Source organism: Sinohyriopsis cumingii, chromosome 6 (genome assembly GCF_028554795.1).
Source record: "Sinohyriopsis cumingii isolate HCF-2022 chromosome 6, ASM2855479v2, whole genome shotgun sequence".
In the NCBI taxonomy this organism is placed as follows: domain Eukaryota; kingdom Metazoa; phylum Mollusca; class Bivalvia; order Unionida; family Unionidae; genus Sinohyriopsis; species Sinohyriopsis cumingii.
In genome coordinates, this window is record NC_142966.1 from 161808424 (window position 1) to 161834201 (window position 25778).

The 25778-nt window shown below is 32.9% G+C and overlaps 1 protein-coding gene across 1 annotated transcript in view; it reads left to right on the forward strand.

Moving 5' to 3' along the window:
- Window positions 1-25778, forward strand: part of LOC149798411 (receptor-type tyrosine-protein phosphatase epsilon-like) — a 111738-nt gene that overhangs the window by 32825 nt on the left and 53135 nt on the right. The window contains exons 5-7 of the mRNA XM_089963609.1: window positions 32-172; window positions 1131-1271; window positions 7393-7533. Of these exons, the coding sequence (XP_089819735.1) occupies window positions 32-172; window positions 1131-1271; window positions 7393-7533 (423 nt within the window). The remainder of the gene's footprint in view (window positions 1-31; window positions 173-1130; window positions 1272-7392; window positions 7534-25778) is intronic.

Below are 25778 nucleotides of genomic sequence, written 5' to 3' on the forward strand. Positions count from 1 at the left end.
CATCCATTGACGCGTTTCTTTCTTTCTTCAGACTGTGACACGGGAAAATATGGCCATGGATGCAATGAAACATGTGGCAATTGCTTAGTCGACAATGAAAATTGTTCCAAAATAGACGGAAACTGCACTGGTGGATGTAAAGCTGGATATCAGGGTGATGGTTGCAAAAAAGGTATGAACTATTTTTAAAACAATTGAAAGCACGATCAAAAAAAGCCTAGATGAAATCTTTCTACCCAGCAACATTATGTAATGCCACTAGACGTTATTTTAAAGTCACGATTAATATCGTAAGTACCACGATCGATCACAGTTTTTGTATTAATAACCGTATAATGCCAGTGGATACAATAATTTCTTTCCAGCTGGTCTGGTCATGAACGGTCTGAAAACTATGCGACCATTAATTTCTGTTTTTTATTTCTTGAGATACACTCTGTCAAATTTTTGTTTTGCAATGTTAGCTGGCAATGATTTTAATAATACCCATTGATATAAACTGAGTTTTTGGCGTCAAAAGGCGCATTTAACAAAATTATATACTCACGGAATGAAGGAATCATCATGACCGATTATATTTCTTAATAGCTTCAAACATGCCAGTGGATAAAATAATCAACACTAGCAAGTCTGATGAAACAAGTTATCAAATACACGTAACCATTAAATTATAGTGGACTTTTTTAAAATTAATTGGTGTCCTCTCAGATTTTTCTGTTTCTATTTTTATACAAAATAATGATCTAATCTAGGGTGAGACTGTATCATGCATATTAACTCTTTGAACCTTGTACACATTTGACTGTCATATAAAAATTAACATGAACTCATTTAATTCACCTCTTACATTATCCAGATTATTTGGTGAAATGAACATGAAGGAATCATAAGGATGGATTGTATTTCTTAATAACTTCAAACATGCCAGTGGATACAATAATCAACACCAGTTAGTCTGGTGAAACAAGTTATCAAATACACTTGACCATTACATTCTTGTGGACTTATTGTTCATTTCGTGATGTACTCTCTGTCAGATATTTATGTTTTTATTTTCATTACAAATTAATGATATAATTCGAGGTTAGGACTACGAAAATGGCGTAATTAACATTTGTTTCTTTCATCAGCATGTGACAACGGAAAATATAGTTATAACTGCAACGAAACATGTGGTAATTGTTTATACGGCAATGGCAATTGTTCCACATTGGACGGAAACTGCTTCCATGGATGCCAGACTGGATGGATGGGTGACAATTGCAAAAGAGGTAAGTAATATTTTCAATGCAAACGTAAGTGCCACTAAAAGCTATATATGATACTGGCACTTTGATAAACAAGCGCGTGACATCAATAAGTAAATTTGACTAATATACGTAAGAAGTATGTGCTAGTGTTGGACCTGTTAAACACTTGTAAAGAAACAATTAAAATATTGTATATCTAAGACCATGTCTAGACCACTACTATTTAAGAAACCTACAAGGTCAAAATACCATATATAAAATTCTAATCTGGACTATAGCGAGTTATTTCAGTACTGGACCACATAAAAACATCCGTTTAAGTTTCGTTTCTATTTGCAATGGTATTCCTAAAGTACATGTCTGGGCTCCATGGAACAAAGAATCTATTTCTGGATCCCTCTTTTCTAAATAAAAAAGCCTACACCATTTACATTTATTTAATCTGGACGATAATGATAACTCAGAGCTTAACCAATGATATACATTATTTTACAGTCGCTTATCCCTACATGTGGATGTTCAGAAGGTACACTTTCTTTAAAGGAAGAATTGTAATAATTTTTGCCTATTCATATTTTATATAAAATTAAGAAGTATTCAAGTTCCTAATGAAAATACTAATTGTTTCATTTAATGAATGTGGGTGAACATATAATAGTATATGTATAGTTCAACATAACAAGAGAAACTCGGTAAACACGAGGTAATTCTGTTTGCGAACGAGGTCATGTAGACATCAACAGAAAATCAATATGGAATGCAACTCTAAAGCTTGTATAGCCCTGCGAAACTACAAAACTGGCTAACGTCCAATCAAAAAAGAAATTTATTATTAAATTAAACTATTACGACGCAACTGGTAAATACTAATTTATTTCATCATATTGTACACAGAATTCCTCCTAACTTATATTAAATGTAACAAGGAATACTGAGAAAGTATTTCAAGACCTGTTTTATATACCACTAAATTATAATCAGTGCATTTATTAAAATGAACTAGTCCTACTGAAAAAAGGTCTTAAAGAGCTGTTTTACTACAAAACAGATCGACAAAAATCTGTAGTAATATTCAGTGCATATAAGGTAATATACTGGAATCAGTCCAATGCGATATAAATAATATATACAAACCTAAAATGTACAAACACTATATTTCCATGTATATGAGCTAGTAATTCATAAATAAATTAAGAAAATAAGTATTTGTTATGAAATGCTGTGGACATATCTAGCAATCTGGTGGGGTGGCCAGCTTTCCGAAAGGCGAACACCTAACAGCTGGCACTTTTATATGATACAACAAACATAATGAAAATTTTCTCGTATGGTGAATTGATTTCAATGCAGCTTTCCATATTATGACAGTTAGATAACACGATCATGAAGTACAAGCAAAGGTAGATGCAACTTGATAGTAAAACCAATAATTATAACCAGACTTCTAAACTAATTAAATGAATTAATTAAAGATGGATTGCTGATAACAATTATTTCATTCAGGTCCTATCAGATGCAGAAAACTATGTTTTCCGAATTTTTTTTTTGGACAAAATGCGGATGATAAATACAAATAATAAGTATTTTGTACAATTGTTATATATATTAACTATACGTCACTGTTAGAAGAGAGAACAAATTAATAGTGAAAATGGAAAATGGATCGTTTACTGTGACTGAAGTTTAAATCCTCTTTATGTTTCATAATTTGTTCTCCAACTCAATACAAACCATATCAGCAGTTGAAACAGACGGGCGACACAATTTCACAATATAAATATAGACCTAGCTCCTGTTATGTACGTCAAATGGATATTGATCAGAGGATTGTACAAATCTTTCATAAAACACCAAATACCGTGCTCATTTGTGCAAAGGTCTTCATTGTACCATTAAAATGAATATGTGAACGAAAAGCAAATTTTAAGTATTTCTCCGATAATACTTACCAAAACAAATTACGTTAGGAATTTGATTGGAGAACGTATTCGAAGGAGAAAGCAGCTGTTTAAAAAAAAATAATGTTTCTCCGAGACTAGTTAAACACTCTAATTACTGAATAACCCTTCCAACTACCCCGCCATGCGAGCATCTTCGTTAGTATTTCGCTCGGCTAAACATGGGCGACCCCGATTGGTATCCAGGTAATGTAATGGGCAAGAGTTATTACCCTGTATATATTGATACAGGCTAGGAAAGACGAATTGTATTCTTTTATTTGTTCTAGATTTGCAAGTTAGCAGCCAAATATTCCCAACCTAATGTGATTTGAGAAAGTAATCGAAAGAGGAAGTTGATATTTAATAGATACAAAATCCCATATGTGCTTTGTTACGAGTTGGGCAACAGAAATTCCTTTACAAATTTATACGCCGTACCAAACTCGTTATTTCCAATAGGTTTCGGAAATATATAGCTTAGTCTTTATATCCCAGCTATGCTAGGCACTCTGCTTGAATGCAAAAAGATGTATCCAACAATTAACATTTAACAGTGTAAATCATACTCAGATTTCTACTAAAACAGGATGAAAAGGAATTTAAAATCTAAAGCTTGTAAATTTGTAATGTATTTAAATACAAGGCTAATGGATTTTTACGAGATAAAAATAACTAAAATATGTTCATTAACGAAATGAAGATCCTTCGTGAACTCAATCTCGTTTGAAAATATGTCTAAAATCTGTTTACTTATCATATCCAGCATAAAATCAATTTGTTATTTCAGAATTTTGTGTCTATTAGAAATTGTGTCATGAGTGCATGCATTTTACATTACTTTTTAAACTGAATGCTTACGTGAACACTCATTGCGATATTAAATGCAAGCCGGGAAGAAACGATTTTCCCCGAGTCTCCTGTAAAATACATCTCTTCATTTTTAGACCAGTCTCAAACTAAAAATTTTAAAGATTAACAGGGGCCCCGAGTGGCCGAGTGGTCTAAAGCGCTGTCCGTTACGGATCACTGCCATCTCACCTATATCTGGTCCGGTTCGAGTCTCGCATTCAGACAATGTAGGTATGTGAGAAAGCTTGCCAGTAGCTTCTCGTGGGTAGGTGGTTCTTTCCGGTGTTTTCCCGGGTTCATCCTCTACCATTACTTTTGTTCGCCATGTATAGCCTATCGTGTGTTGAAAAATGGCGTTAAACCCAACAGCAACAACAAGAAAGATAATGAGATGTGTGCAATACACCAGTGAGATATATTCAATTATTTGGGCCCCGAATTCCTAGATATAGTCCAGGTAGATGTCATCTTTTACTTGTCATACATACCAAGTTCTCAAGAAAGGCGAAACATATTTCAGACGGCTTAACGTATTAATATGTTTATACGTAACCACCAATAAATATTTATAAACTCAAATTCACAGTCAACGATGTTCTTACTGTAGATTGCAGCTTGATTTAATACCAGGTGAAAACCTTTCTAAAAAACTTATTAAAGTGTACATCCATCTTAAAAGCTGTTACTAATTCTTTGCTTTTATTAAAACTCTTACTATACGTTCAGAAGTTATAAAGTATTTTATTATTTTCGTTTGCTTACTAGAGAAAACACTCACAATAGCATGAAAAAGATGATCATATTAAGAAGATGATTGTTTTAGTCATCTGCAGTATGAAATTTTCATTTTTACACTGGTCTTAAATAAAGCATAATAAAGGTAAAGAGACGTGTAAACATTCGAGACAGGGAGCGCCAGATTTAGGAGCGGGGTACTATGAAATGGGGCTAGGAATTTTAGTGAAATTCTCAGTGGTTATTAATAATGAAGATTTAGTATACAGATTCACTTCATATCAAAAATAGTTTTCCTGTTCCATCCATGCATTTATCCTTTCTGTGCGTTTCTATTCTATGATCAAAGTTTCAGATATACCTTTTCTGTCAAGTTGACAGGTGTGACTTACGAAATGGTAGGGTTACAAAATAGAATGGAAGAAGGGAAGTTTGTCAAGGGCTTTATAGATATTTCACGTATGCCTAACATCCGGACTATATCAGAATATGAAAAACTCTATTCTTAAGTTTTATTATTATGTATGGTAATGTCGGAGAAGAAGGCGTGTTGCGTGGATTGAATAGCAAAACAGAGAACAGATGGTTCTAAGAGCGTAGTTTTTCAAAACAGTTTTATAGCTTCATAATCGTCATCAACAATATAATAAATATTCCCTACTTGCCCATAATTATTCCATTGAAAAAAGTATCGTATCTTAAGAAAAACTGCATAATGTCTGAGAAGCGTATCATGTGTGTCTGTGACTGGCTGGATGTGTTCACTCATCTGCATATTAATGCTGGCATGGAAATGGAAAGGATACAGGTTTGCAGATATATGTATTTGAACGTAATGGTATCACAGGCATTCTTAACATTTTAATACTTTTCTTCAAACTATTCAGTTCTCGTTAGGTTCCGTGATACCTTTTAATATTTTGATTCATATTTAAACAGTCCAGTGTTTCAATGATTGTTTCAGCCTTGATCTTCAAAAGAAACCTTTGAACACACTTGTAGTGTTGTTTTTCACCTACCCGCTTTTTCATCTTGCAATATGCTTTGAAAAGATTTTTCAAAATGCCTTTGTTCATGTTTTGGTTTTTTACGAAAGGTGTCTGGCATCTTATTGTCTCAAATACATTGCAGAATAACACGTCCTAAACCAAAAATCAATTATCATATACACTTTTATCTGTCCGAATGTATTGATTGTTTTAAATTAACGAGATTCTTAAAACAGTGCAGTTTTAAACAACGAAGCGTATATTCGGGGCATCATGAAGGTAAAACAACTTTAATTTTGAGTCTCTTCTAATTGTAAAACTGTACCACATATGTTAGGCCACACATCCATATTCAAACTGAAAGTGTCATTCCATTAATGTTCACAGGTTCGTTTAATATCCGTATGGAAATGTCCTTAAGATCTTTACACCTTTATTATTATGAATACAAATGGAAATGAATAAATGATCTGACCGGCGTCGTTACAAATAACTAGAACGTATTGTATATGAACTTTAAACATTGAATTATAGATTACAAATTAAGGAAAATTATGTTGAGACCATATTTAGCTTTGACAAATTCAAAATCAGTAATACCTCCCTGAATTTGTATCACCAATATAGATTACATTATGTTCCAGCCATTCCTAATAGATTAATTGTACTTTGTTCACTCTTACAAGTGCGTTCATCCATAAATTTGTTTTCATAAGCTCTTTTCCTGACCGATGTATATTTTTTCTATTAACATATGAAACGCCAATGAAACATGACGCTCTAAAACAGGTTTTGTTGGGTTTGTGTTTTTATAATGGCAGTACATTGTTATTTACTGAAAGGAACAGTTATTTAATCTCACTTATATCATACTCCAACAAACTGACAAACATTTGTTTGATAGAAGAGACATGCAAAGCCATGATATTTTCAAATTTAATAGAACTTTATAAATGTCTATCATTGCCAAGCCACCATTAGAAAATGTGTCATGCATAATGGTTCTGTGAATGTTGTGCAGAATTGACTGTCATATAAAAATGAACATGAACTCATTTAATTCACCTATTACATTATCCAGAGGATTTGGTGACGGAATGAACACACAATTAAGCTTATGAATAATTAAGTTTTTCAGAACTGTCATTTTAAAACTTGTTGTTATGAAAAGCTTTTTCTAATGTTTACAGACTTTATACTCATTTCTATTTTAATTTCAACATTGATCTTTATACATTTATTTAAATCCATCAAAACCTAATGCATAGTGATGTAAATTCAGTCATGGACTGTACATGTAATCTGTTATAAAATGCTTATGCACGATCAAAACCTAATTCTGATATTTAGAATTTGCATTATTATGCATACTGTTCGTATACAAAAACATACATTCACGTATGGCAGGAATCATACGGACGCATCGTATGTCCTAATAACTTCAGACATATCAGTTGATAGAATAATCAGCACCAGTTACTCTGGGGAAACAAGTTATCAGATACACGTGACCATTACATTCTTGTGAACTTATTGTTCATTTCGTGGGGTGCTCTCTGTCAGATATTTCTGTTTCTATTTTTAATACAAATTAATGATGGCGTAATTACCATTTGTTTCTTTCATCAGTCTGTGACACAGGGAAATACAGTTATAACTGCAACGAAACATGTGGTAATTGTTTACATGGCAATAGCAGTTGTTCTACATTGGACGGACACTGCTTCCATGGATGCCAGACTGGATGGATGGGTGACAATTGCAAGAGAGGTAAGTAATATTTTCAGTGCAAACGTAAGTGCCACTAAAAGCTATATATGATACTGGTACTTTGATAAACAAGCGCGTGACATCAATAAGTAACTTAGACCAATATGCGTAAGGAGTATGTGCTTGTGTTGAAGCTGTTAAATAATTGTAAAGAAACATTTAAAATCGTACATATATAAGACCATTTCTGGACCACTACTATTTAAGAAAATCCCGAGGTCAAAATACCATGTATGCAATTCTATAGCGATGTATTTCAGTACTGGACCACATACAAACAAACGTTTAAGTTTCGTTCCTATTTGTAATTATTTTCCTAAAGTACAAGTCTGGGTTCAATGCAACAAAGAGTCCATTTCTGGATCCCTCTTTTCTAAATAAAATAAATCTACACCATGTACATTTTCTTAATCTGGACGATAATGATAATTCAGAGCTTAACAAGTGATAAACATTTGTTTTTGTACAGTCGCTTATCTCTACATGTGGATGATAAGAAAGAACACCTTTTTAAAGGAAGAATTATAACAATTTTGGCCTATTCATATTTTATATAAAATTAAGAAGTATTCAAGTTCAAATGAAAATACTAATTGTTTCATTTACTGAATGTGGGTGAACATAGAATAGTGTATGTATAGTTCAACATATTAAGAGAAACTCGGTAAACACGAGGTAAATCTTTTTGCGAACGAGGTCATGTGGACTTCAGCAGAAAATAAACAGGTAATGCAATTTTAAAGCTTTATAGCCCTGCGAAACGACAAAGCTAGCTAACTTCCAGTCAAAAATGAACTTTATTATTAAATTAAACAATTACACAGCAACCGAGAAATAATTATGTATTTAACCATATTGTACAGAGAATTCCCACTCCCTTATATTAAATGTAACAAAGATTACCAAGAAAGTATTTCCAGGCCTGTTTTTTATATCACTAAATCATAAGTAGTACAATCATTATAATAAAATAGTTCTAATTAAAAAATGAAGGTCTTAAAGTGCTGCTTTACTACAAAATAGATCAACACAAATTTATAATAATGTTCATTGTAGAGAAACTAATATTCAGGGATCACTCCAATGGAATATAAATAACATATACAAATTAAAATATAGCACCACCATATTCCATATACATAAGTTAGTAATTCATATATAAATTTAGAAATTAAATATAACTTTTGAAACACTATGGAACGTTCTGGCAATCTGGTGGGGTGTCCACCATTCCGAAAGGCGAACAGCTAATAGCTGGGCACTTTGCTAAGATACAGTTACAAATATAATGAATTTTCTTTCTTCATATGGTCAATTGATTTCAATGCACGTTTCCATGTTATTATAGTTAGATAAGCACGATGCTGAAGTATAAGCAAGCTAGATGCACCTTGATATTTAAAAGCATTAACTCTGACCAGACTTTTATCATATGTACAGGATTTACATTAAAGATGGATTGGAGATAACTATTATTTTGTTTAGGCTATATCGGATTTAGAAATAACAAGTTTGTTTCAATTTTGTTTTGACATAATGTAGATTATAAATACAAATACTATGTATGTTTTACTATTCGTCTAGACATTAACTGTTTGTCACTGTTAGATGGCAGAAACAATGAAGGTGAAATGGAAAAATTCTCTTTTACTGGCCCCAAACCTATTATATTTGTTACGTATGGAACGTTTCATTCGTCTGTGACTCAAGTATCAAACTACTGTTATTTATCATAATGTGTTTTCCAATTTAAAACAAGGCAGTCACGAACATAACCATAAAAGCAATTGAAACAGACCCGTGACACAGTTTTGCAGTATAAATCAAGACCTAGCTCCTGTTATGTACGTCATATGGATATTGCTCAGAGGGTTGTACAAATCTTTCATAAATTACCAAATACCGTGTTCATTTGTGTAAAGGTATGCATTGTACAATTTGAAAGCATATGTGAATGAAAAGCAACTTTTCAGGTAATTATGTTTCTCCGATAATACTTACCCAAACAAATTACTTTAAGAATGTGGTTGGAGAATGTATTCGAACGAAAAAGCAAATTTTGTGAATAAATGATGTTTCTCCGAGACTACTTACACAATCAGATTACTTAATAACCCTTAGGCAATATAATGGGCAAGAGTTACTACCCTGTATATATTGATATAGGTTAGGAAAGACGAATTGTATTCTTTTACTGGTCTAGATTTGCGAGTTAGCAGCCTAATATTCCTAACCTAATGTGATTTGAGAAAGTATTCGAAAGACAAAGTTGATATGTAATAGATACAAAATCCAATGAATGTTTTTTTTTCCGAGTTAGGAAAAGGAAAACCATCGACATATCCATTCGCCGTATCAAACTCGTTATTACCGCTAAGTTTCGGAATGATATAGCTTTGTCTGAATATCCTAATTACGCAAATTATTCTGATTGAATGTAAAAAGATGTATCCAACAATTAACATTTAAGAACGTACATACACAGGTTTCTACTAAAACAGGATGAAAAGGAATTTAATGTGCAAAGCAAGTAAATTTTTAATGTATTTAAATAAAAGCCTAATGGATATGTATGACCTCAAATAACTAAAAGAAGTTCATTAACGAAATGAAGATCCTTCTTGAACTCTATTTCGTTTGAAAATATATCTAAAGATCTTTTAGTTTTCTTATCCATCATAAAGCTAATTTGTTATTTCAGAATTGTTTGCCTATTAGAAATTGTCTTATGGGTACACGTATTTTACATTACTTTGTAAACTGAATGCATACGTGAACACTCATTGCGATATTCAGTGCAAGCCTGGAAGGAATGTTTTTCCCCGAGTCTCCTGTAATATACATCTCTTCATTTTTAGACCAGTCTCAAACTAATCATTCTAAAGGAAACAACCCGATGTGTGCAATACACCAGTGAGAGATATTTCATTATTTAGGCCTTGAGTTCGTAGATATAGTCCAGGTAGATGTCATATTTTACTTGACATACATACCAAGTTCATAAGAAAGGCGAATCATATTTCTGTCAACAATGTCCTTACTGTGGATTGCTGCTTGATTCAATACCAAGGGAAAACCTTTCCAACAATCAAATTAAAGTGTACATCCATCCTAAAACCTGTTACTTGTTATTTGCTTTGATTAAAAATCTTACTGTATACTCAGAAGTTGTAAAAGTATTTTATATTCGTTTGCCTACTAGACAAAACACTCACCAGCAGGGAAAATATGATCATATTAAGAAGGTGATTTTGTGAGTCATCTGCAATATGAAATCTTCATATGTACACCGGTCTTAAAAAAAACATACTAAGGTAAAGATACGTATAAACATTAGAAACATATAGCACCTGAGAGAGGAGGAGGGTACCATGAATTGGGGCTAGGAGTGTTAGTGAAATTCTCAGTGGTTATGGATAATGAAGATTTGCTGTAAAGATTCACATCATATTAACAATCGTTCTCCTGTTCTATCCAGACATGTATCCCCTCTGTGTTTTATAGAGTTCGGAACTTATTTCAATTAGTCTTTTTCCTTGACAAAATCATGAGAACGTATGCGTTTTTATTCTCTCTTTAGAGTATCATGTATACATTTTCTGTCAATTTGACAGGTGCGACTAACGAAATGGTTGGCTTACAAAATAGAATGGAAGACAATATGTTTGTCAAGGGTTGTATACATAACATCAGGGCTTTATTAAATGTGGGAAAATCTATTCGTAACATTTATTATTCTGTATTGTAATGTTGCAGAAGAAGGCGCGTTACATGGAGCAAATGGCAAAACGGAGAACACATGGTTAGAATAACGTAGTTTTTCAAAACAGATTTGTAGTTTTATAATCATCATCAACATGATAATAAGTATTCCTTACTTGCACATAATTATTCCAATGAAAAATGTATCGTATCTTAAGAAAAAATATGCATAATGTCCGAGAAGCGTATCATGAGAGTCTGTGACTGGCTGGATGTGTTCTGTTATCTGTATAAGAATGCTGCCATGGAGATGGAGAGGAAACATGTTTGCAGGTATATGTGTTTGAACGTAATGCTATCACAGGTATTCTGAAGATGTTGATACTTTCATCAATTTATGCAGTTCTCGTTAGGTTTTGGCATACGTAGTAGTATATGACTGCGTAGTTTTCACACCGTCATTTGGATGTAAACATTCCAGTATTTCAATGATTGTTTCAGGCTTGATTTCCAAAGAAACCTTTGAACACACTTGTTTTGTTGTTTTTGTTTACCTGCTTTACCATCAATGTTTTGTCCATTTTCCAAAGCCACTCTTTAATTTGTAGATTTGAACTATTTCTTTAAATCAATATCAACGTATTATATCGTTCGCAATTATGTGTGTTATTAAAAGCGAAACATTTGTAAATCCTTGCCACAAAATATTTATGAAACCATGTATAGTGTAGCTTACGAAATAGTGTATTGTTTATACAAGTCTGTGTGTGCAACATCTTGCAATATCCTATGTTGTTGATGTACGGTTTAACGCCATTTTACAGCACACCATAAGCTATGCATCGCGGACAGTATTAATGGTGGAGGACGAACCCGGGAAAACACCGGAAAGAACCACCGACACACGAAAAGCTACTGGCAAGCTTTCGCACATACCCACATTAGACGAATCTGAGACTCGAACCCACGCAGACAGAGGTGATATGGTGATCGGTAACGGATATTTAATCTTACATATGTCATACTCCAAAAAATTGACAAATACTTTGTTTTGATAGAAGAGATATTCAAATCCATGATATGTTCAAAGCTAATTTAAATTTACAATGTCTATCGGCCACCATTAGAAAATGTGTTATGCATAATGGCCCTTTGAACTTTGTGCACATTTGACTGCCATATAAAAGTGAAAATGAACTCATTTAATTCACATATTACATTATCCAGAGGATTTGGTGACGGAATAAATACACCATTAAGCTTTTGAATAATGTAAGGTTTGAGAACTGTTATTTAACACATTGTTGTTATGGAACGCTTTTTCTAATGTATAAACAATTTATAATCATTTATATTTTATTTCCAAAATTAATCTTCATACATTTATCCAAATCCATCCAAACCTGAGGCCCAGTGATGTAAATTCAGTGACGGACTGTAATTGTAACCTGTTATATAAAACGTTTCTGCACTTTACGTTTTACTTTCTATCCAAAATGGCTGTCAGAATAAAAAAAGGAATTGCTTGCTTGTCCTTTTTAAAGGAATTTTAAACCCTGTACACACAATATCAAGTCGAATAAGAAGAACCACAAGAAGCTGTAAAGTGAATCATGTTATACTAGTAAACATACTAGTAACAATAATACATGGCTAATTCCTAAACATATGCATTAACAATACCCTATTTCCCACCACTGATTTTGTGATCTCTAAAACCTGATGTAGCAACAATACTACATAGCTCTCCACCTAACCCATGTAGTAACAATACCCTATTTCTAGGCACTGATTTGTTTTCTTCAAAATCTAATGTAGTGACAATACTACATGGCTCGCCACCAAACCCATGTAGTAACAATACCCTATTTATAGGGCACTGGTTTTGCGATTTCTAAACCTGATGTAGTAACAATACTACATAGCCTTCCACCAAAACCATGTAGTAACAATATCCTATTTCTAAGGCACTGGTTTTGTGATCTCTAAAACCTGATGTAGCAACAATACTACATAGCTCTCCGCCAAACTACTGTAGTAACAGTACCCTATTTCTAGGCACTGATTTTGTGATTCCGAAGCCTGATGTAGTAACAATACTACATAGCTCTCCACCAAACCCATCTAGTAATATTACCCTATTTCCATGTGACATTGTAAAACAGAGTCTGTGATCTCCAAAATATGATGTAGTAACATGCTACATTGTCAATCACCAAATTTGTATAGTAAGATTACTTTATTTCTAGGTCACATTGTAAAACTGATTGTCTTTATTTCCAAAACTTGATGTAGAGATAATACTACATTGTTCATTAGTTGTATTACCCTACTTCCATTTAATAGTGTAACACTAACTTATTTGATTTGCAAAACCTGGTTTAGTAAAAATACTACATCGTTAATTCCAAAGCACAAATAGCAACATTACCCTATTTCCATGGTAACAGTATACCATTTATTTGGTTCTTTAAAATATCTGATGTAAGATTACTAGATCTATGCCTCACACTGCCTCCAGAATATATAAAAACGATGTGTTGTTATTCCTATATGACTTGAACTTTGTGTTTAATATTAGTTGTAAATGCTTATTACATTACTCTACTGATTATTAAATGTACTACCCTCCCAAGTGGAGACTGCCCAAGGTAGTAATAATAGAATCCATCATATGCCTATGTGTAAATTATGAAAATTCCATCCTTGGCTCAGAATTTAAAGTGGTACACAAGGTTGTGCTGAGTGTTTGATGCAGATCTGTAATCCCAAGGGGAAAATTTCTATCCCAGATCAAAGCACAATGATTAATGTCTGACACATTTTAATCAAAATGGGAGTCCATGTCAAAAAGGCACACTGTTAATATTGCAGCAACTTTGAAACTTTCATTACCTAATGATAGAGCTTAAAAGTTAGATTTACACTGAACTATTCAGTGGAAACTTTCAGTGATGTTCCTTTTAGCTTTCAAAGAACATAAACACAGTAGTTAAATAACACACATATGAAGAGGTCACAAAAATAAGTCCACTTCTGTTGAAAAGATTAATCAAGATGGAAAAACATAATGACATAGTTCTCATTCAACTTTGAGATACAATTGATTTACCCTTCAGAAAAGATACAATAAGAATGTATATTTTATAAACAAAACAACAATTACAACAGCAGCTTTTTCAGCTTAAAATGCTTGTTTTGACTACTGGGAAAATATGTTCAGGTGTTGATGCAAATGAAGACATATTTAATATTTTGTGTGCTCCCAGTAAATGTGTATATGAATGTGATAATATCACTATATTGCCAAACATACCATATACCTAATTAAATTTAAGGTGATTCCTGAATACATTTACATATCATTTGATATTTGCTTATACGAAGAGGTGCTAATGTTAAAGGTGACTAGTTATAGATTTTATTGTGGAATAATATCTGGATACAAAGAAAGATGTCACCCCTACATCAAGTTTGTCATCCTGAAGATCATGCTAAACCTTCTTTATATGATCAGTGCACAGATATATACCTGACAAGTGTGTCACTTTAAACTGAATAATGAACATTTGTTTCAGATAATAAGGGCTGTTCCATTAAAACATACATGGGACAAAGGGAAGGCACGTTTAAAGTGGAGTACTCACCAATAGATGCTGTTTAGAAATTTCTTATAATTTTAATATGAACGCGTTGAAATCAAAGTACCATGGCATATATTTTTTGAAAACTGCCTTCCCTGGGTACCATGTATGTTTAAATGGAACAGCCCTAATGGTTATAATAGCGCAATCATATCTTTGTAAAGAAGCAAACAGTAACAAGTGTGCATATACTGTCTTCACAAAATAGTACAAAATACTTCCTATAGAGATTGTCGTAAGTTTAATATTTTAGCATTAAAGATTGAAAAAGTTTGTAAGTTTTGCTCAAATCTGTGATGTCTTGAAAGAATCAAATCGGTCTCAAAAGGAAAATAAATCACACAGATCGTATAGCAATTTACTTTTGTCATATGATTAATATCAATTTTGCAGTTTTGTGCCACAGTGACAAGATTGTTAGATTTATTTTAAATAATTTCTTATTCTAGTTTCCAGCCACTTCTTGTTAATATTTTTTATTGAAATTATATCTTTGGTGACATGTCCAAACAATTTACATGCTAGATAAGCTGCATGTATAACATGTTTGCCCTTCTTTATCAAGCTTCATTGACATTTTGCTGTATGCCAATTTCTTTTTGCACTTTTACTATTGGTTCTTTACAAAATATAAAGTGTTTTCGTCTGAAAAAATGGCCAGATACAAAAATTTGTGGGTGTATTCAACAAGAGCTAACTCTTGGTCTGTGCTTTCTGATCCTTTTCCTTCCTGCAATCAAAGATAGAAAAAAATTAATTTGTTACTTCTAATCGAAAAACCAACTGCATAAAATCTGTGAAGATGAAATAATTAAGGATATAATCTTGAGAAACACACTTTAAAGCATATAAATTTTGAATTTTTGGTCACAAATGTCCTAAAGACAGAAGGCTCATAGACCCACTACATGAATGAGTAAACCTCTGTAAACTTTACATTGGCATTAAGATACATATCATGGGGATAAATATTGATTTGTATTGAATTATACAATGGAATTTAATAAAGTTAGTCAGAATCATGCCGAAATATCACTAACATTTATTTGTAAAAATATAGGCTTAATAATAAGTGTGTATTTGGAATTAAGCTAACAAAGTACACCGCTCCCTCAGTAACTCATGCCCTGATAACTTGCAAACCCGCTTATTGTTAATTCCAATTAATTAATTTGTAACATGTGATCGGTTGTCGAAACCAGTTGGAACGATCTTTCATATGTTGGACATTTTGAAAATAAATGTTATTTAAACAGAATAACGAACAACTTCATTAGAAAAAGCACGTTATTAAAAATTAATATCGACATGATTGTAAAATGAGGAATTGGTCAATAAACAGCACAGTTCCATAATGACACTCCCCCCACCGTTTTCTTGATATCTAAGAGATTTTTTTTCTCAATTTTTGGAGTTCCCTTGGTAACTCACATCCTGCTTATAGTGTGGTCTATGTTTGTGCACCTCGTTATGAAGTAAGGAGTTTTATAATCAGTTATCCTACATATATAAAATTGTGTCTTTTGTATTCTTCCTACCATTGTCCAGTATTCATAGCATATATTGTAGAGGTTCTTTTTAACTTAATTCTCCACAAATACTTCCAATATGAATAAATATATGGTTGAAGTATTTAACATTACCGGACTTGCAACTGTGTAACTTTCATAATGACCAAATGGAGAATATCTTCCAACTCTTATTACCCAGCCTAATGATGTTATTGTCTTTTAGACTAAAGGTCTGCTTGGGTTATTATTGTGGTACTAGTCACAATACATCAAATTCGTATATAAAATACCTTGAAAGAATATTTATTGATATCTATAAGGCCATTCTTAAGCTTAAACTCAATCTGCAACTCAGTTAAAGCCAACACATTTTACATACATAACTGATATAGCTAATCACATCTACTGTATAAATTGAAAACAAAAAGTGTGACTTGGAAAATCTCATATAAAATATTCATCCATCTTTAAAAGAAAGTAATTTACTAGTTTAGAATTAACCAGTTCGATGTCATTTTGTTTATGGAAATTACATTATATAAGATTAAAAAAGTCAACTGAAAATATAACTATCAAATTAAAAGAAAATATTAAATCAATTGTCAAATATCATGACATTGAAAACATACTTTTGCATGTTGTCTGACTGCTATTGCAGATATCTGAAGTATTATCTTTTCTGTCATCAAGACAGCGTTCAAAACAAAAATATTGTCTTTTATCCCCCACTTATCTTTCTGTGCCATTTGGCTCTGCTGTTTATTGGTGTGATCCCTCTCAGACTTGTATCATAGAAGGGACTCCCTATGTCACTTCACTAAGGATGGAGTTTCAGAAATGACCAGGCAAAATAATATCAGTTTGCCTTTTATGAGAAACCCAGTTACTGGACTGGAGGACATGGAGGCTATCGTATTTCAGATTATCAATGTCAGTTTGTTGGAATCCAATTGACTGTAATTGCAACAAAGAGAAACCTGTTGATATGTGATTATGCAGCTGTTCCCCTGTAGCTGTGAAGGGTCACCTGAATGGGGAGTTTTCAGAATTAGATTTTGAAAATAAAAACATTTTAGCACAATCAAGCAAAAACAATTGGGGAAGACAGATTATATATATATATATATATATATATATATATATATATATATATATATATATATATATATATATATATATATATATATATATATATATATATATATATATATAATTGACCCAATTAGATGTTCAGGACATTATAACTTCATTGTATTTTATACTTTCCACACTTTGTAACACTTTGTACTTGAACATGCTGTCTTACAACAATTCCAAGTACAAAAAATTCACATATTCTGTCTATATCATTATTGGCTATGTATGTATTTATGTAAATGTGTTGTAACTGTGCATGGGAAAGACTATATGTATGCATGTATGTATGTATGTATGTATGTATGTATGTATGTATGTATGTATGTATGTATGTATGTATGTATGTATGTATGTTTGTATGCATGTGTGTGTGTGTGTGGATGGATGGATGATGGATGTGTGTGTGTATATATGTATGGATGGATGGAAGGATGGATGGAAGAATGGATGGATGTATGTATGTATGTATGTATGGATGGATGGATGGAAGAATGGATGTATATATGTATGTATTTGTGTATGTGTATGCGTGTGTGTGTGTGTATGTGTAATTTCACCTAGTAAAGGAACATGTGATGGCTCATTTCATAGGGAATCAGACTCATAATCCTAGCATTCAAACTTTGACAGTCTCCTCAAGCCAGCATTGCGCTAACCGTTTTGGTGTGTCCTTGGGAAAAGTATTTGGTTATAATGGTGCTGACAAAACCAAAAAAAGCAAAACACAAAAAATCCGGCTCTGTGGGTCAACAATATAATAACTAATGAAGCAGACTCCGAGAACAAATACTTACATTAACAAGGAAAACAAAATTAACCTCTGGGTTTTATCAACTCATTATAGTACCTACCTTGATATATAAAATCAAGTTATTGTATGCCATGCCCTGTCTTATCACTGTGAACACCATTTCATTGTCAAGATAACTTGTATATAATTTTTTCTACTTCATAATTCTTGTTTCCAATTGTTACTTTTCTAAAAGATTTGCAATGGTAGTTATATTGATTATTCTCTGGCTCATCTAAAGTTACAAATGGTTACATCGTTCAAGACTGCTCTCGTGGCCTAGTGGTTAGAGCATATGCCTTGGATATGGGAGGTCATGGGTTCGATCCCTGGCCAAGTCATACCAAAGACTTATAAAAAATTGGTACTAACAGCTGCCTCGCTTGGCACTCAGCAATAAGAGGTTTAAGTGTTAGGACTGGTTGACCTGGTGTCAGGATAATGTGACTGGGTGGGACATCATGCTACATGTCTGCATCATGGTGCTGCAATGCTAGACATCACTATAAACTGCCACACTGCAGACATCATACATCATAGCGATATGACTGAAAAATTGTTAAAGCTACGTTAAAAATTCAAATCACACACACACTTAATTTGTCACACCAGCATAAGTTGTCAGCTGTGTGATATACCATACCTTTATTCAATTCATTGTAATTAATAAACTGCATAGAAAACTGATCATCTTCATTCTATATTCAGAGTGATGCTCCTTTCAAAAGGAGAGGGTTAACATTAGAGGCAGCATGGTTCAAACACTGCCTTAGTTGCATGGTTTTCAAAGTATCAGTGCTTGTAGTTCCCAGTCAGCCTTTGTTTAGAGAAGATGACAATAAAGATCTAAACATAATCAACAATTTCATGTGCAGATTTCCCTACACCTGTATAAAAGTGTACAATAAATAACAGATTGGAACTTGCTGTTTAGTAAAGGCATTCAAGTAAAAAAAAGTAGAAAAAGCTATCAGAACCATATTGAATTATTTTCAAGCAAGTACGTCAGGCATAACCACTTACATACAGAACCATGTATAGCCTAATATGATTATCATACCAAAATTAATTTTAAGCCAGAAAACACTCAGCCCTCACAAGTTTTGTGTACCCATTCCTCTCTCTCTCTTTCTCTCATTGATTTATGCTCCAGTATAAAAAATAAGCATTGTACTCAAAGCTATAATGCTGTAGCTATTATTTTTTTCAAACTGTATAACATTTTCTGCATCAGTGTGCTTCTAGCAAACATGCTTGCAGACAACAACATCTTGCTACAGTAAATGGTTATGTATAGTAACAATATAGTAATTTTGATTGGTTCAATTTATTTAATGCAATTACATGCAGCAAACAGCGTATTTTCCTCCAAACAGTGCTGATGTCATAAACTATCCTAACAAATAGGTTTAAGATTGTGTCTTGTCAGTTTTGCAAACAAATCATAGATAACTTCTCTATCCAAATGTAAAAAACAGTGATATTCTTTTATTCAGGAAGGAGAGCCTTTTTCAGTTAAAATCTACTGAAATGAAATGATTAAGTTTAGTGGATTGGGCTGCCTCTATACTAAATTCAAGTTCCTCCCAAGCAGCTATGTTATAATTAGGTGATCATCATATTCATGCAGCTACTACCTTCTTCCCTGTATCATTTAGTTCTATCCATGTACATTTAAGGCCAGAAATGTCCAAGTCACACTGTAGAACAGTCTGAATGTTTTTTGTTTTTTTTAATGCTTGCATCACACTCAAGTGTAACCTTTCCTTCCTCTATTTCATCATTTAGAATAATATGCTTAAGCCACATCTCAGCAAAAATCACTACATTAGGAAAGAAAAAGTAAATATGAGTGTATCTGGTTGGCTGACCATCTCTGTTTTTTGTTGCTGACCCCTATCACTTTTTCTCCCTGCAGTACTTTTTTAAAATCCCAAATATATATATATATATATATATATATATATATATATATAATAGTGCAATATTAAATATACTTTTTGGGCCTCAGACATTATTGTCTATATCACGCTAACCCAGGATGGCATAGACCGGTATCCAACCTGCAAACTAAGATCTCTCTCTGTATCAAATCAATGTTACATCATATATTGTGTAATTAAAGTACATAATATTACAATAATTTCAACATGTTTGCGAACTGGGTTTAGGTTATATCAATGTCAACAAAAGTAAGATTCTAATAAAAAAAAAAACATTACTATGACAATAAAAAGAAACATTACTGGTAAAGAATGACCTTTATAAAAGTAAGTTTATGTGCATCAGATCAAATAACCAAACAAATGGTAGGTAACATTTGGCATTACAATGTGCTGATCACATTATATAATTTTAAAAGATATTAATTAATTAATATGAATAATAATAACATGATTGTAAATATTGTCCTAAGATAGGGATCTGAATACATGTAGTATCCAAGCTAAAACCTTGCATTACAAAATTTCAAAACTGTTGTATACATCTGTGAAAGTTGATTTGCACAAATGTCATACAACCTTATGCCAACAATTCTAACAGAACAATTTGGGAAAACACCACTGCCATAAAAGAAAGGGTCATTTGTTTTTATATTTCCCTGAACATAGACTACAGTTGTTCAAGGAACCATCTGACGGACTACATCATAATTCATTGTGACCACATTACTTTACAGGGAGTATTGGTTAACACTACTATATAGCATCATATTCTAAGCCCAAATCAAAACTTAATATTGGCTACTGTACAGAAGGAAAAAGAAAGAGGGAGACAAATATGTCAGTCTCTTAAGGGAAGAGAGTGCAAAACAAAAAGAATAGAGTGAGAGTGACAAAAAGAGCCTGTGTTTATTATAAGCACTTTCTACATGTACACATATTTAGCATACAAACATATATCAACACAAACACTTAGACAATATACACACATATACTTATATGGTCATGCACATTTGCATGTTATCACTAGATCAAACATTTGCTTGTTATTACAAGCTTTATAAAGTTGACAATATTTGCATTCTGTCACTATTTTAAATAATTATGTTCTCTTATTACTAATCTCATATGAGACCAAGAGCACTTTAACAATTTACTGCATTATTACCTTTGAAATTACTCTACTTTACTGATGTGTATATACAATTGCTAAATGTTTCTTCTCCTTTCAACAAAAGTATTAGAGGCCCCGAGTGGCTGAATGGTTTAAAGTGCTCTCCCTTATGGATCACTGCCATCTCACCTCGTTTTGCGTGGGTTCGAGTCTTGGATTCAGCTAATGTGGGTATGTGAGAAAGCTTGCTAATAGCTTCTCGTGGGTCGGTGGTTCTTTCCAGGGTTTTTCCTGGTTCTTCCTCCACCATTAATCCTGGCCACCATCTATAGCCTACCATGTGTTGAAAAATTTCTTTGAACCCTACAAAAACAACAACAACAACAACAACAAAAGTATCAAATAAACAAGGCCATACCAACAACTGTAAAAGTAAATATTTAACTTCTCTGAATTTGCTTTCATAATTAAGCTTGACCATATTGTCTAACTCTATAGAGAATGTAATACATGTACCTACATACCTAAATTAAGATGTATTCCAGTCTAAATGATATTCTTCACAGTACCTTATTGTACTTTATATAAATACACATTTAATTATTTTCCACTATTTATACAGAGTCCAAAAAATTTACAATATTAGTAGATAATATATAGAGTTGACTTAAGGGACTTTGAAAATTCATCCAGGGTGAGAGTGGTGTCTTCTGCCTACTGTGAAACTATATATTCTTTGTTTATAAGTGTATACCTGTGATTGTTAGCTGAAATATCTAAAACTATCTTGTTGTCATTTGCATCTGCTTTTACTCTGTGTATGGAAAACTGAAATTTATTGTTTAGTAAAAAAAAATGTATTCCCCTTGAATTGGATGCAGAGGAATTGAAGATACATTCATAAACCAAACATGATCTAATATGTGTCCCATCGTTTTATAATATGGAGGCAATTCTCAATAACTCATCCATTGTCCCTCTCTTAAAATTAATGATATTTGACATTGCTGAGTACTTTATTTCTGTATTTGCATAGACAGTCTTCTTCAAAACTGCAATAGTGAACATTTTATTTATTATTCTTTGGTTACATGTAAAACAGTTTCATACTGTCAATAAGATACTGAGAAAAGAGGAAAGACAAGAAGTAAACAAAGTCACAGGTGATACCTAAACACAAATTGTCCATGTTGTTAAGTGAACTATCTAAATGTTTTTAAAATGGTAAAACCAATGCCCAGTAATTTAATAAGAGTATTGCTGTGACTTGTTTGTCACTTATTTTTTAACTTTGCTTTTTTAATTTCTTTTTATCTAAAATATCTTAGCAATCCTAATGATGCAACCTGTGTAGTCTGCTTCATTGCTGTTCATTTGGTATTAGTGAAAAATCTTGCTTTTGGTTTACCAAGGGTTAACTTTCACCGACCCCCAATCCCACTCTCAAGGCAAATTTCTTAACTTAAGGCTGTGGTATGACTTTTTTTAAAAAATATTATTGTTTAATAATTAAAGATATGGATATATTTGTTAATTAGGTCTTTTAGACTTGTGGGGTGTTTTTTAAAACTGATGTGAGGCATGTACACCTCATATAATCACTGTACAGTAAGTAGCCAATGAAACACCCATAGTAATCTAGGAAGCAGAGATAGCCAGTTATAGCAGTAGACATGTTGGTTCAAGGCAAGTAGAATATCTCAAACACTGCTTGGATGAAAAAATATTTGGACTTGCATCTAGCTATTAAGTAGGCAATGTTCTTCAGAATCATTAACCAGGGAAAGGGCTGGTGTTTGCAATGTGAGTTCCACAAAACATTGCTGTCAAAAACGGCAGGCCTTCGAACATGAAAAATGCATGTAACAATTTGGGGATAAGGTGCAAAAACATTTTATTCTGTGAATTTCCATTGACTTATCAGGCCAAGTGAATGATATTCTTATGTTCTGCTTTATTATGCCTATCCAAAACTATGGCCCTCTTTGACCTCACTGATGTATTGTTTAATTTAAAAAAATTATTTGGCAGGTTTATGCAACATTAAATTTTGTCATACAAACTGTCCCTTGCACCCATGACCAGTTTTCGTAATACATGATCAGCATTAAAGAAGTGGATTTTAATTGCTCTCCAGTCTGACAGTAAGCCTTTAGACGATTTGTAGAAACAAAAGCAGACTGGTTTTCTGACTCTTCTTGTAAGTAAACAAGCTAAACTCAAGTTATACTAAATAATGATTGCAAAAAATAAGTAATTTGGGGACATCCATTACAGTTTTGCATGGTTAACAATAGGTATCTTCCTTGTGAAGATAGAAAGAAGGCTAAATGTGTGAGTGTGTGTGATTTGGATTTTTAACGTAGCTTTTTATTTTAAATCAGTAATATCACTATGATGTCTGCAGTGTGGCAGTTAATAGGGATGTATTTCACTGGGGCATCATACAGTAGACATGAAGCATGATGTCTCACCCAGTCACATTATCTGGACACTTAAGGCCAACCAGTCCTAACACTAAACCTGTTAATGCTGAGTGCCTAGCAAGGCAGCTGTCAGTACCATTTTTAGAAGTGTTTGGTATGACTTGTCCAGGGTTCAAACCTGCGACTCCCTCATTCGAGGCAGATGCTCTAACCACTAGTGGTTAAATAGGTAAAAAAGCTATTTTACAAACAATTTAATTTAGTATCAAACATAAAACAAATATTGTAGGAAAGGAACACTTCCATATATTAAATTTTAAAAACGTTATATGATACTAACTTATAAGTTTACTTACAAACTTGGTCAGATTTGCACTATGCTGTAAGATTTTACTTGGGAATGTGGTCTTTTAGTTTTGACAGATTTTCTCTCATCTAGAATCTGAGTTTTTATCATTATTCATGTTCCCATTATTCTTCCATTACAAAAATGACAGTTTACAAAGATTCATGTTTTACTTTTACCGTGAAGTCACATGTTGCCTTCATTATATCTTCCTTTATCACATAGTTCGAGCCTTTAAAAGTCTTCCTTGTGCCTTTTTTTTTTGCTTGTGTCCTTCAGAAAATTTCTGTCCTTATATCCGTATATCAGTATGGCCATTCCAAATCCACTTTAGTGTGATGGCAAGAAATTTTTCAACTAAGAATGATTAAAATTATATACATTTGAAATTTTCCAACACGCTGACGTGATGGAAAATATGCTAATCAGAAGAGTTTCTGGTGTAATTTTACTAGCCACCTTGGAAGGCTTTCCATAGACAAGATGATTTTTCTAATGCAATTTTTTGCTTGAAGGTGATCTGATGTCCTCTCAGCCAGCACATCCTGAGATGGCTTTTCCAGGGAGATATACTATGTTGTTTTTGTTGTCGTGGGTATCAATGTTTTTATTGCAGGCAAGGTAGAAAAAATTCTGATTTCACAAGTTTCATTTGTTCTTATTTCGCCCTATGTTTAAGAATTAGTTTGTAATTAGTGCTCTATTTCTTGGTTATTTTCTGTTAATTCTCCCCTGTGGTATTTTGCATGACTCACTCGTATATGTCCTAATGTTAGATCCTTCTGTGTTTATCATTCATAATTAGGTTGCGTGTTTATGTGGGCATACTTATCAGTCTTTTTTAGTAATTTGATTTCGGCTTCACCGCCTGCTGTCTTCCATCTGTCATCAGCTGGCCGGATTTCGGTCCACTTTCTCCTGCACATTGTGTTAGAGGCACTATGTGTCTAAATTAGTTTCTAATGATCTTTTTTTAAGCATACAGTTGCTGTTTTTGTTGTTGTAGGGTTTAACGCCATTTTTCAGCACACGATAGGCTATACATGGCGGCCAGTATTAAATATTTAATTAATTAATTAATCGACCCAAGAGAAGCTACTGGCAGATGTGCCATGCATACACACATACATACATACATGCATACATACATATTCTTGTCCATATGATGTAATCATTATTCTGTAGGACAGAAATTCTGTCTACATCTGTTGTAAAAATTATTCCATCTTAAATATACTTCTAATCAGAGTGCATGCAAGGAAATTGAGTGTTTCAAGAATAAAGGAAAGCATATCCCCCTCCCACTTGTATTATGGAGAAAATTCAGGTTTGGTAAAGTTATTTTATAATTACTTCAAATGGAGAGACAAATCCCTTGTGTGAAAAGATCAAAGTTTACAGCTGTTGAGATAGCAGTTACAGAGAATGGCAGAGCAGTTATATTGCCTGACATAGCAAGAGACATGTCGGCTATGTTGGACTATATTTGTACAATTACCTAGTGTCTGAGAACTGATGATGGGAGTATCAAACTAAATGTCAGTACCTGTTGGGTAATGAATGGGATCCAAAGTGGCTCTCTAGTTGTAAAACAAAGCAGAAGGCTAAGGACTGGAGAAAATCCAATTACTC